Genomic DNA, 14,828 nt, shown 5'->3' with positions numbered 1-14,828 from the left:
GTAATACATTCCCTTGGTTAGAAAAAAATTTTAATAGTTATATTTTAAAAGATTAGTAAAAATGAGTGGCAAAATAAAGATATTTTTGGAATTTATATTTACCCTACATTCTTTTTCGATTATTTAATGTAAAAGCAAGAATGCGTAAGGTTTTGGGGAAAAAAATGTGAAAACTTCTTAAAAAATTTTTCTAAAACTTTTCTCTTAGTATCACTATCGTAAATGCAAAATAATATTTTATATTTAAAAATTCAATAAAGATAATCGTTTATATTGAAAAAAAAATGCTAAAGACAATATAAAAAAATCTTAGCTGAGTGTTGAAAGAACATATTATTTTCGAAACATCTTTCAAAAAGAGCAATAACATTTTTTTATCCAACGATTGTTTTTATTTTGGTATTAAATGAAGATTTAATACATTATCTTGTTTATCACTGAAAAGCATTCACATCTATACTATGTTAAAAAATGAACTAATTGCATTGATATGTGCACAATGTATGTTTTACATTACTATGCAAAAAAAATTTACATGGTAATATATGACATATTATTTAATTTTGGCAACAAAAAAATGTAAAAGTCTATTGAGAATCAAATGAAACATAAAAATGTTTTTGAAATTGCTAGTAAAGCAAGTTTTTATTTAAATGGTTTGTAAGCCTAACATAAAACTTACAAAAAAAAACAACCTATTTTCTAAATTATAGAATAAATTTCAAATTTTTTGTAAAAAAAATACCCCACAAAGATGATGAGCGAAACACTTCACACTAAAAAATATCAATACATTAGAATAAAACTCTTAAGCTGATGGAAAATGAATATCGTTGTCGAAAACCGCAAGGCAATTATTCAAGGTAGAGCGTCGACAGTTTTATTACTTCAGAGTAGCGAGGGGGTAACTGCCCCTCAGCTAGGAAGAGTCCATGTCTTTCAGAGCCACGCTGAAAAAGTCTGGATGTTAAAGGGAGTGCCACTTGAAAAGTGCTTGGATGTTAAAGAGTTAAGGCAACATATCGTTCCCGTTTCACAGACGACCCCTTAGAATCCAGTGCAAGATTAGAAGTTAGTAACTATATACCGAGATATTCAGGACTGGTGGATAATATGTGTACTAAGTCTTCTACTAACTATAACTACAAGAACTAATTTTAGATTCAAATGATTTATTTTCTAATGTATTTTGAAAGGTTTGATATTATTATATTTGTGGCTATTATTATTATGTTTGTATCTTTGTATTATTATTATGTTTGTAGTTATGTAGGTAAATACATATTTCGTATTTATTATTAAGTTTAATAAATATTGTAGACATTTTTTAGCTCACCACATCTACGCCACTGGGTGGACTGCCACACCTTGAAAAAATTGGAAGTAGCTTTTACCCAGAAAAAGTCTACCAACCCCTGGTCTAATTATTGACTTGCATTTCATGAGCAGCTCATTCCGGCGAGTTTTACACTTTTGTATACAGTTTTGAAAAGGACCTTTTTAATGTCTGTTATAGTATAATTTAATACTTTCTTCCGGAGACTGGAGTATGTTATTTTGGTGGAATTTTATACGCAACAGGAAATGTACACAGATTGAGACATAAATGATACAGCAAATACGTGGTTGTGAAATACGTAGTTCTTCGATCACTATGGAATCTCATTGAAACATCCGTTTTAACCAGTAAAATATAATCTTCCAGGTCTCTCTTTCACAGAAACAACCGACATTTTGAATAGGCTAAGCTAATGCAAAATGATCCGATGTTTCCATATTTTTTTAGCTGCATTAAAACATGAGGTGGGAATTTCGTGCTACCTAACACGGACTTTCTGTCCGTAAGTAGCTCTTATGCGGGAAATAGCTCTGCATTTTAATACTTAATCCCAGAATAAATTTGAGGGCACATAAAAAGTGTATGAACAAAAATTTGATGAATGCTTTTGCAAAATCATCACGAATCACCGAGGGCAAAATCCAATATTAATTATCATGGGGCAGAAAAACGAGACTCGATTTTATGTGACATACGGTTTTCACAGTCCACATACACTTAGAATTTTAAAATTTTCATAGAAACCTATAGTTTTATTTAGAAATAAAAATAATAAAAAAAGAACGAAGACAATGTTAAGTCACTGTTTTGTGCTTAAGGCTCATTTCTTCTGTCCTAAAATATTTCCTACATCTAGGGATATCTTGTCTGCAATGATTAATTTCGAATTTTTTTCAGGTGAATGTCACAGCAATTCTGGATTCAATATCAACCATTCCACCAGCTGAATCTTTGGGTTTCAGAACATTAATATTAATAATGACCAGTGTTCGAAGTTTCAATGACATTCACCCGCAAATGAAGCTATTAATATGTCGTTTGGTTTCCTATTTTTAATTAAGACTTTCAGAAAACGTAATTAATTTTTCGTTTTGTTTCTTACTTTTAATGCATTAATCTCGTAAGAATGCGAGAATATCATTTGGTGTTTTTGAACTTTTTTAGGTTTAAATTATGGCATTCTTGTAACACGCAACATTATTTTTTTCTTTAATGACTTTTTGTATGCTTTATAACTGCACTTTTAGGACTTTAATCGCATTCTTATAAACTGTAAGTGTTTTTCAAAAAAAAAAAAATGTAAATATGCTGTAAATATTAGAAAATGATTTTAAATTCAAATTACATTATGTTCATTGAATTTTACCAAACGTACAACAGTTTCGTGAATATTCCAGTCAGTTTATGATCGAATTACTTGATACTACTTGTTTGTTCATTTCAACCACCGCAACACAATACATACAGCGACCAGGAAACGTATTTCCTTTCATAAGGAGAAAATAATTTCGAATGTTTCTAAACCATGCAAGACAAATATCTGTTCAATTCGGGAATCCTAAATTTTGCTTTTAAATATTGTTACAAATCTGTAATGTTGCTTCACAGCACGATTAGTTCTTTCACCGGAAAGACCGTTTTGCGATTAGCTCTATTGGATGCTGATCAGATGCCGAATCAATGATCTCGGGGCTTTGGGAAAAACTTGGCGACCCTTTGGCGACAAAATAGATAATACTGGAATCTTCCAGAATATTGGTGATAGAGCCGATAGGAACCGAGATATGAATGATTATTCCAAAACCTTCTCTGCCCGTCTGCGGGAATTATAAAAGGGCGGCAGTATAAGCTGAAGACAGTCGTGGAAAGAGTCGCCGAAAGATTTAGAATCGCATAGCGAGTCAACGGTAAATAGTTGTATCAGTCCAGTGAAGAGCTCAAGCGTTTGTTGAATTGAGCTGTGTGCCGAATCCTTGGTGTTTATTATAGAAGCAGCATCGCGTTGCCAATCATGTAGTAGTGAATCGGCAGTTGGATACAGCTAAAGCGAGGAGGCGATGAAGAATTGCAGTCATTGGGAAAATCCGTAGAGAGTAACTACGTAGATTCCCTCCTCCTGCTAAATTCTGTCTGTCCTCTTTGTGTGCGTGCTTGCTTTTTACTACCGATTACTACTTGTGGGGTACTGTTGGTTGAAGTATGCTGCTGTGTATTGCGTGTGTTCGTCTGAGTATTTGTTTTTTCTTGTTAATAAAGTCGTCGTTCGTTATTATAAGACTGTTTTTTCATCGACTAACAAATCGAAAAAAACTCGAATTCATAACAATATAAACGGCATCGGATCTTATTTGTCTCTGTTGTAGTATTAAAATGGTGTAAGGATGCAACAAGACTTTGGCTTGCTATTGTAAAGTTACAATACAGGGAGGTTCGAGCAGCGGATTTGTATCCATCACTACAAATAAAAATTAAATTTTAGTTACTCGACCCAATGTTCAGAAGATTTGCATCTGCTGTATCGAAGGGATTTAACCCTCTGAGCGTTTTCATTCTACGTCTGAAACCTCTAAAAAGGGTACTAAACTTGACTAGTATTCTCTCTCACAATCGTTTCGGTTTTCCTAAAGAAATGTACAGCAAGCGCGAGCACTTTTTTCTTTCCCCTCTTCTTCTTCACGGGTGGTCTACAAACCCTGGGGTATGCGCAAATTACCGCTCATTCATGTCAGATCTTATAGCTTTCGTTTATGGCTAGAATAGTCAGATGGTTTCTAGGAATAGTGTATGGGGATCCAGTTTTGTTGCTTTTTAACCCCGATAGTAGATAATATCGCTCTGTAAAAAGTTGTACAGAGCAAATATAAACAGAAGGGTTTTCTCTTAATTTTTGCTAGGTATTTTAAGCACAGAAACTCTCATCGGTCTCACTATATATATAATATATATATAAATATATATATATATATATATATATATATATATATATATATATATATAATAAGTAATTAATGAGGATTCAAATTCCATTCATATTCCTTTATTATTCTTTCAAATAAATCATTGTAATATTTTTTACTGAGTAATCAATATTTGAATAGCATTTGTCTAAAATTAGGACTAATCACAAATAGTTATGTCAATCAGATGTGTATAAATAATAATATAAAACCGATTTATCATTAAAATAGCATTATCTTATATTATAATAAAATATGCAAATCAGCAAATTGATTGAGTAGCTTAAAAAATATACAAATCTAGAGCCATATGATTTGCTATTTATGTATTAATGACCCAGGCTCTAAAATATATCACAACAATTTTTTTAAAGTTCAATACTTTTTTTAAACATTTTTTTATTGAAAAATAATGGCATATTCGCTTTTAAATGTTTCAAAATAATGAAAATTTCAATTAAAACCTCATCAAATATATCAGGGTAAATGCAGATTAAATGACCTTATTTAAAATTTATTTTTGAAATTATAGACTGTTCTATTAATTTTAAAATGTTTTAGAAATTTATTAAAATTATCGACTTTTTTTTGCTATTTTTTTCCCACCTTTTTCACTATTTTGTGTGCATATTCAAAGAAATTGCTATCTTCAAAAATATTCAAAAGAACAAACAAATGATTCTTTTAAAATATTATACAGGAGTATTTCATTCCTCGTAAATTTCGATACATTTATGATGTTCTTTAAAAAAATACAATGGACGTAATAATTTTCTAATTTTCGTGCATTCTAAAAAAGAAAACACTATTTATTCATTGCTATTTCTGCTAGTTTTATCAAAAAAAAATTTTAATGACAAAAGTTTCAATTGTGCTTACATATTTTTATAAAATTTACTGTGGAAAAGTAATTGATGATTTAAATATGTAAAATTAAACTTGTAAAGCATATGTTGCATTAACGTATCTTTGCAACATTCCATTTTCTTTCTCTTTCTAATGATCGCTAGGAGTGAAGGTAACAATCACCGAAAACATTTTTTTTAACAATAATTCATGACGATGGATTCAATAAAAGAATAAGCGTCTTGCTTTGGTAGGAACCGCAACAATTCCACAATTGAATTAAGAAATTTTATGTCTTAGAACTGTATTATAAACAAAGTTTGGAAGTTTTAATTGCTTACTAGAAAAGTTTTTACTTTTGTTGATTACCTCCATAGACATTGTAAAAATATCAAACTATATAAGTAAATGGATTTAGTGAAGAAATAGTGATATTCGTATTTCAGTGAAATTGGGATGTATAAATTTTACAAATATTTGACAGCATAGTGTGAAAACTCTCGAAAACCAGCATAAGAGGTAACTGGTTCCTTATTTAGAAGTAATTACCGGTGTAAGCAATTACTTTCATTTATGAAAGTAGCCTTGTATCCAGAATCATTGACATTAGCCTTGAATCGGTTTTGAAATACACAAAAATAAAGTTTTTTTTTCTTTCTTTTTTTTTAATTAGTAAAAAAAGGTTTAGTAGTTACGCGTAGGACGTAAACACTTCTTATTTTGATTATAACTTAATAAACCGTATTCTAAATTATATTACAACAATTAACATACCTGGAAATCATAAATAACATTTACATCTCCTGTTATTTCCTCTAAATAAATCAATATTATGATGTTTGTTTTGAAATCTGTTTTATGATGATTTATGTCATGAGTGCTATGGTGATTTATGATATGATTATTCAGAGCAATTCAAAATAAATCTGAAGATCGCATTTAGTAAATAAACACATTCAATATTAGAAGGAATATATTAATCGCATACCTTAGTTCATTAAGTATGAAGCTATCTTTTACCATAACTAAATAATCACTCTTTGTATTTCGTTATTGAAAAGAATAATTCACAGATTCTCGAAATTTGATACTTACAAAATATGCCCAGTCTTAGAACATCAAGTCATATTATTATCAAAAGTTGATTTTAGTTTTTAATCATATTTTTTGTCGAAAATTAATAATAGTGTTTAAACAATTACATCTACTGACTTAATTTCACAAACTTATCAAATTAAATCTTGATAAAAAAAAAAGCCTTTATAAAGCAGTTACTTTCTAATTTGTAAGCTATTCCATTGATTTATGGATCGCCCCCCCCCTTTAAATCAGAAAGACCATCTCGCGATTAACCATCCGTGTGGCCCTAAGGCTCGTCTCACACTATACGGATACAAATGCCACCCGTGTCGCTATGAGTTTGGGCCGCCGTTTTTCTACAGATCGAACATTTTACTCAACTCAACATTTTACTCAACAGAACATTTTACTTACTGTACTTCTTGATAACTTCCAAAAGAACTAACCAAAAATTGAAATCTTTTTCACAGTTGTGTAGGATGTTGGATTTAATACAGGAAAACGCATTTTACTTTATAAAAACTTTATATAATTAAATAACAGCCATTTCAATAAAAAAAAGTTGATATACTTTTTAAATATTTTCAATGTGTTGCTTATTCTTGCGTTGTTTCTATATCCTCACAATAAGGACAATTATGAACAGAATTCAACAGCAAAATCCATTAAAAAAAGTAATAGAATGAAAATATTTTAAAAGGAAATACTTCACTTGACAACAAGAATAATAAACGCATTACTAAAATACACAAATTCATTAATTTTAATTTTTTAAAGAGGAAATACATATATAGAAACCAATACTAAAAAGGAGCCAAGCAAAAGAAACAAAAGTATAAATTCATGGCCGCAGTATAAGCTCATAGAGGAATCATGAAGAGAAATCCATTTCAACCTCAAAACTCAATCTCAAATTCCTGTCGCTTTCTTTTGTCACTTTATAATATATATTATATAAAGAACAGAAAATTTTTAATATATAAATTATTAGAATAATTAAAATATTATGCAGTATAGTTATACCGAATTATAATATTCATTTAACTAGTTTTAAGCATTACAATACATATCTGCTTCAGTAAAATATTTATAAACTTCAAGTATCACAGAACTGATTTTCGTAAAATTTATTATACAAAGTTATTCGCATGTTTCGCAGAAATTCTGTATTCACGTTCCCCAGCGCGCAGAGAAACATGGTTACAAAAAAAAAAAAAATGTTTGAAACAAATTGTACCCATCCACAACGCTTGATACTTTATTTTTATAATTTATCAAATATATCTCCAAGCGGTAGAAAAAATTAATAAACTTGATTGAATTGTTGATGAATCATGCAGCCAAATAGTGGAAAGAAAGAATTTATTTATTTCAAAATGAAAATACATTAAAAAAGGCGTTTTTTTCTTCTTTCGAAATTGAAAAATTATATAGAGCAGACGATCATTGATGATATATCTAATGGCCAATGGTTTTATTATGAAATATAAATTGACAGATTTGGTCGAATGACTGGGGCAAGTAGAATACCAAAAGGTTTTGGAAGTAATTCCGCCATAGACGTATCAACTGAATATACTGAGAAGATATTATAAATATATTATATATATATATATATATATATATATATATATATATATATATATATATGATAGGTGATCATTGATGATATATCAATAGTCATTAACCCTCATATAAAAGGAAAATTAATATATGATTGACAATATTATTTATATAATTGGTTTAAAAAATAAACAATTATTTCTCAAATTTCAGTTTAATATAGCATACTGGATATGGCTTAATCCCTTTTTTCAACCCTTTAAAACCCTTTATTAACTTTTTTTTAACCTCCCCATTCAATAGCTTAGGTTAAAAAGGCTGAGCATTCACTAGGAATCATTCCAGTCAAAGAATTTGAGAAACGATTTCTTTCTTTATCGTAAATCAACATATAGCAACCTTTCTATAATTAATTGTAATTAATTTATATGTAATTTTATCTTCAAATATTAGATAAACTGACTAATGAGAAATCTGTATGTAAAAGTCATGTATGCATGTACATGATATCCCAAAACGGAAGCATCGAGATAAATTAAATGTATCATGCAATTTTATCAAAATGTAGATTTGTATTAATTTTTTTAAATGTATTCTGACAAAGGATTTATTACACATGAGTGTTTAAATAATTATTTGAAATCACACGCACACATACAATATAGATAAATGAAGTTTGGTGAGTTGGTTTGATATCGTTATTGCGAATGTGTCGAATTTTTGCTCCAATCTGAAAGGATAGGAAGACGCACCAAATTCATACTTGATTCTATTCAAAATGTGCTAAGAAATATGGATAGCGCTACACTGCATAAGCAGATGAATAGGAAAAAGTAAGAATGCTGATGCTACCATTGATCTTTACCTTGATTGTAAACCTTGGATTGCTTTTAATAATAATAATTGTTTTCCTGTTTGGGCCCAACAACCTTTAAGGTCGATCCTGCATTAGTGTGCAGTTTATGAAGTTTTCTTCCATAAGTAACACCAGCATCAGTAACAAAATCTGAATAAAGTAATGCAAAGTCATTTATTTGATAGGAGAAAATAGCATGTTGTGATTTCAAGGCATAACTATGAATGCTAAGCTTTTGAATATTCAAAAATAATTTATTATTCATGCACCATTCAGGAATTTATCTGCACCATTTTGTATTAGAACATCCTTAAAAACGTATAGTTAAAACTCATTCTGTACTTAGCACAAGATTCACCAAAAGTTATCTCATTTATCCACTCAGATTTTATTCTATATTGAAGAATGCTCATTAACTTATCTACAAAAAAAAAAAAAAAAAACTGCTTCAAAGACTTGTAAAATAAGAACAGAATTTTTGAACTACCTACTTATTTTTTTAGAAGTGTTTTAGAGATCTATAATTTTATCTAAGAAATATATCTTCTTTGATAAACTGTTGAAAAAATATCTTCAGATAGTTTACAATGTTAAGACTTTTACAATGCGATTCGTTTCTTAATATTCCTAACAAAATAAATCAAACCCTGAATTAAATTTATTTTACTATTTGCTTTCATCTACATCAAGGTATATTAAGACTAAATATTAATAATTTTCTGAATAGACATAATTCTTAAAAAAATGTTTTTGTTTCTTTTATGAATTTGAATGAAATTATTCTATTCAGTTCTTTAAAAAAAACTTTGAAAAGGAGTCGCATTATAAAAAATGAAACATTATTCCAAATTTTTACAAGATAAGAGAAACAATATAATAATATATTTTATTATATTCTGTGAAATTTAGACTGCTTAAAAACGCAAAATTCATTTGCATCTGTTTACTTCGTGAAAAATAATTGGAGGTATAGATTAGCATAAAAATATAAATTTGAATCATAATAACAGTTGAACTAAGAATGAAAAATATATTTAATATTTTAACTATATATTGATGGCAATTTTTCAAATATATCCCTTTCGAGTTGCTAGTACTTCAATGTGATGTTTAATCACAAGTAAGCATAAAACTGCATTAAGAAAAAAATAACTCAATGGAACTTTGAGGCAACGCTTAGATCAAAGAAATCCTATCCCTATCGATATCAAACAAAAACTATTGAGACAAAATGCAATTTAAATTTAAGTTCACATAGAGCCATTATGGGAGACACAATTGGGGAAAAATTCCTGTTCCTCTTTTCTTGGGCGAGCCCTTTCCTTTTTCACCCCTCATTCCTCCATAACGCCGGCACCATCACAATGCCCTATGCCTAAAGGAATCTTCGGGCTCTCAGATCCTGTGACTTCCTTAAATGGCCGTAAAACTTCATTGTGTTGTCTCCCCTCCAATTCATCAAGATGTCGAAACTGGTAGGGGGAAAGAAATACGTTAAAATACGTCGACACCATCTGCGGTGCAGTAACACCCCTACGTGATTTTCAGTGTAAAACGAATCTGCATCGTTCGTTACCCTACGTTAAAATCCGTGAGGTGCACTTTAAAGACATCTATGGGGCTACGTCGAAATACGTGTGGAACCCTTAGAGGGTTAAGGTAATTAACAATCAAAATAAAATGAACTCTTCCGATGCCACTCACGTCCAGAGCTTTCTTCAGACTGATCCATCCCGAGTCAGGATTGATCTCGAAGTAGTCGAGGTCCGTCGGGTCATAAGGCGCAGTCAGGTTATAGACAATGGCGCCGTTGTTGTCCGCATCCTCGTCCGAGGCCGAAACCCTCAGAATATTGGTCCCTTTGGGAGTGTCCTGCTTCACGTTCTCCCGGTACTCCTGCCGGTCGAACAGAGGAGGATTGTCGTTGATGTCCGTGATCTCTACTTTGAAGGAGCAAACGCCTTCCAGGGGAGGATTGCCACGATCCGTGGCCTTCACTGTCACGCTCACGAAGCGGCCGTCGTCCCCTTCACGATCGAACACCTGCAGGGAAATCAGAGTCAGCATTGAACAGAATCTTTTCGACGTTTTATAAAATCAATTTTAGCGAGAGTGTAGAGGATAAACAAAAACTGAGAGGCGACAGCAAATAAATTAAATATTTAAAAAAATACATTTTAAATTGTTAATTTAATACTAAAAAGAGAAAGGTGTTTTTATTATTATTATTTTCTATTTTAATGTCTATTTAACGTAATTTATAACTCCCTCAAATAGCATGCACTCCTGAAATCAATTTTTCTGAAATTCACAACAAAGTGCACCAAGTGGTATGAAATCATAATGTAATTAAAAGAAGCGCATAAATTCTAATTAAATAAAAAATATTAAAGCAGTGTGTTATCACCGGGAAAATATAAAGCAAATCAATTAAGTTTATTGGTAATCAAATAATTAATCAATAAAATCAATTAAATAATTTCTGTGGCTTACTTTACTAAGAAGTGGTGATACGGAAATAAATTTTACAGTCAGAACTTTATCATAATGACAAAAGTAAGTCATAAGGAAACAGTTGCAAAGATTAGAAATTTCATGTTTATCTTCTCAGCCGACTAATGCAAATAACTTGCAAACTGGAACCGCATTTTTATTGCAATACGGCCTTCTTTATAGCCGATTTCTTAAAGTTCTTTTTTAATTATTATTAATTATACCTTATGCCTCTTATATCTTGCATACTTTCAATTTATTACATCTTTTCCCTACACCGTTACTTTTCTTCAACTTGAAAATGCAATAAAAGAAGTTGAATAAAAATTATCGCCCAAAATCCTCCCAAAGTTCCGAATATGCTAGTCTGGTTGCACATTTTTTATTTCAAGGCATGTATAGAAAGCAAGAGTTTTATAACACAAAAATGTTAAATATATAACTGAAGGGGAAAAAATGAAAAACAGTTCTTGCCTTATTGGTGCGAATATCTCCCGTGATTTCATCCACGATGAATTTCGTCCCTTTTTGATTGGGTTGTTGTACGATGGAGTATCTCACCTGACCATTGTGACCTTTATCGTTGTCCACCGCTTTCACCTAGAAAAGCAGACAGGTTCATTCAAGGGACCTTTTATTTTCCCCTTCCCCTTCTAAGAAAGAGAACTTTGATATCTTAAAGTCACTGCATTTTTGAGTTATCGCGCTTCTAAAAAATACAGGCCGAAAGAGAGAACCCTTATCTGGATTTGGCTAAAAACTTGATAGGTGGCCACACTATAGATGTCGAATCTGTGTACTGAACTGAATCCGTTTAGCTATTTGTAGTTTTCATGTTAACTTATATTCGAACAGCGGACAGGCAGACTTCTTCTGAATGGATTTTGCTGAAACTTTGATAGAAATGAACAAATTTGTTGCAAACACTATATACGGAATGTAATTCGACTATCACAAAACATTTATGAGTTATCTTTATCACAAATAGACAGACGGACGCACAGAGAGATATAATACACAAAAATGTATTTTTCGAACTCAGAGATGTCTAAAACTAGGAGATTCGTTAAAAACTTCGAGTTAGAATTTTGCATCTCTCAAATGATTGATTACAATACTTTCTCTAAATTCTTGTACCAAAAAGTAAAAAAAAATTAAGTTAAAGGAATTTAATGAAAGTCGTTTTCAAGATGGTAACTTTAGAGATAACACAATAAAGCATCCGAGTCAAATAAGTTCCTTTCCTTGAAATCATCTGGAACATACCCAAAACTTTTTTAAAAAAAAATCAAATCTTTCACCTCTGCTCTAAAATAAGGAGGTTCAAATTTTTAGGCACGCAAGGGGGGTGGGGACTGGTAAAAGCACACACTATTTTTTCTAAAATCTATTAAGGTATCCGAATAGGTTCGGAGACAAATTTTTAAAAAAATGATACATAAACATATTTTTTTCTGTACCAAATAGCTAAAACATACTTGAAAAGTCACTATTAGAAGGGGAAAAAAACACTCATTGCCTTTTGTTTCTTTAACTTTTTTTTTAACATTAACATTTTTTTTTACTTATTTAACAAATTTCCAATGTTAGGAAAAACAGAGTAAGTTAAAAAATAAAGAAAATATTTAATTTTTATTTCACCTATATATAGTTTAAACTACATAAAATGTAACAGACGAAAAGATAATTATTTTAATAAGTAAAACTTTTATGAGCATTTGAAGTTGCCATTAATGGTTTTTTTTGTCAAAATTTGTCTACATTTCTACGTTTTGAACTTAAAGTGTCAATAAAACATGTCTAAATGAAGCTACCTTAAAATCCGCGGCCTATTACACCCGCAAAGGTATTGGATACATGCATATTAAATCTCATGACATTTTATTGATTTTCAGATACCATATCTTCCATGAATCAATCACAGTGAAACATTCATTCCACATATATCCAGCGCTTAGATATTGTACACGTAAATTAGTTCATCCAAATGCGCTGGAAACAAATGTAGTTTTCACGCTTTTTTTAACTGAAATGTCAAAAATAAATAAAGTATGACTGAGTAGGTAGAGATATAATATAAATATATCATGTATTAATTTGGAGAATTTTGCGGTAATAATAAAATAAATCGCTCATTTTAGGTTAATACGACCACCGTTTCTCATCTCATTTTTATTCATTGTATATTATTGAAAGTACTGTGTATACAGTTCTATCCTACATATATTAAGTCTGTTTTAGAAACTACGAAGTTTGGCCTTCATTTTCAGATGATAAAAAAAAAATTTCAAAATTTTCTGGAAACAACATTATTTTTCAAATTAGTCAAATACCTTAAGATCCCCCAAAAATTATTTTCAAATTCTTTAATGCTAAGACGATGAATGAAACTGTGAATTCATTTTAAAAAAATTCTTTATAATCTGGTTTGAACCGGGATTTACTGATCCATTCAATTACCGAACCATTATTATACAATCAGTTTTAAATATGTGGTTCCACGGGTCATGGTTTAAACATCCCTCACTATCCTTGAAAATTCGGGTCCGTCTTTTTAACGTTGAAAGTCACTTCTTTAGGAACAGTTTTACGTTTCCTCCGAATAAACACCAATTTTTAATAATAAAAACACGGTCTTAGGTGGAACAGAATGGTTTGGAATACACAATGGAAAAAAGTAAATGTGACGTGAAGCAGTCACATTGCGCGCATCTCGTGAAGTATTTAAATTCAAAATGATTTCTCTCATGGAATGTTAAACACCTGTCAATTAGTCTCTTGTACATTAACTCAATGCATGTCGATGAGGGAGTGACAACGAAGCATGCAAGCATGGTAATTCATAAACACAATGATTTAAATACAGATTTTGATTTTGAATTCAGTCGGTTGGGAAAAAACGCGTCTGAAACTAAAATTCAGCTTTATCTGAGAGTGCGAGAGAAAGTACTGGGGAGAACACTCGAGCTGGTTTGGAATATTGCGATCGCGCATTCATTAACGGATGAACCGGAATTTCTTCAGTCCTGTGCAGTGACAGATTTAAATATTTTGTGGCCCGAGTAAGTGCACATTAAGAAACCTCTATTTTAACAAGTTGATCAATTTAGTTTCGCATTTCCACAAGCTAATGAAAAACTGGTTAATCTTCTTCTTCTTTACCTTATTAACTTTGTTTGAGGGTACTTGTTTTCGTCTATTATGATTCCAGACTGCCCAATATTTACATTTGTACACAATATTGTTAAAGCAAGTGTTCGGATATATATATATATATATATATATATATATATATATATATATATATATATATATATTAATTGAGCGAAAGATAAATTTAATATAATTAAGTAAGCGAAAGATACATTTTGAAACTTGACTAATTATACCTCATTAAATATTAATATTATTATTATAAATTACCAATCATAGATTTCAATTTTTTAAAAAAAACTATTTATATAATAACTAAGGAAATAAAAGTTCTTCATTTGATTAGCTTTCGACTCCCTATCAGGCAAGTCGAAGGCAGCAATCTAGTTGAAAGGATAAGGCAACAGGCCTTATGAAGAATTTGGTCCAGAATTTGATATAGATTCTGATGATAAAACCATATACTAAATTCCATTCATCTAACTCTTTGCGTGTTTGAATGATCCTGTTCACAGACAGAAAGACAAAATTCCGAAACTGT

General features: G+C 30.5%; 1 protein-coding gene across 7 annotated transcripts in view; it reads right to left on the bottom strand.

Annotated features, from left to right (window-relative positions):
- LOC129960609 (neural-cadherin-like) overlaps positions 1-14,828 on the bottom strand; it is a 726,863-nt gene that overhangs the window by 513,311 nt on the left and 198,724 nt on the right. For all 7 annotated transcript variants that reach the window (XM_056074153.1, XM_056074136.1, XM_056074161.1 and 4 more), the window contains 2 exons: positions 11,609-11,734; positions 10,346-10,684 (listed from right to left, as the gene is read on the bottom strand). In XM_056074153.1, coding sequence (XP_055930128.1) covers positions 10,346-10,684; positions 11,609-11,734 — 465 coding nt within the window. The remainder of the gene's footprint in view (positions 1-10,345; positions 10,685-11,608; positions 11,735-14,828) is intronic.

Source organism: Argiope bruennichi, chromosome 2 (assembly GCF_947563725.1).
Source record: "Argiope bruennichi chromosome 2, qqArgBrue1.1, whole genome shotgun sequence".
Classification (NCBI taxonomy): Eukaryota; Metazoa; Arthropoda; class Arachnida; order Araneae; family Araneidae; genus Argiope; species Argiope bruennichi.
The sequence above is the reverse complement of the archived record's forward strand: the minus strand, read 5'-3'. Positions and strand labels throughout refer to the sequence as shown.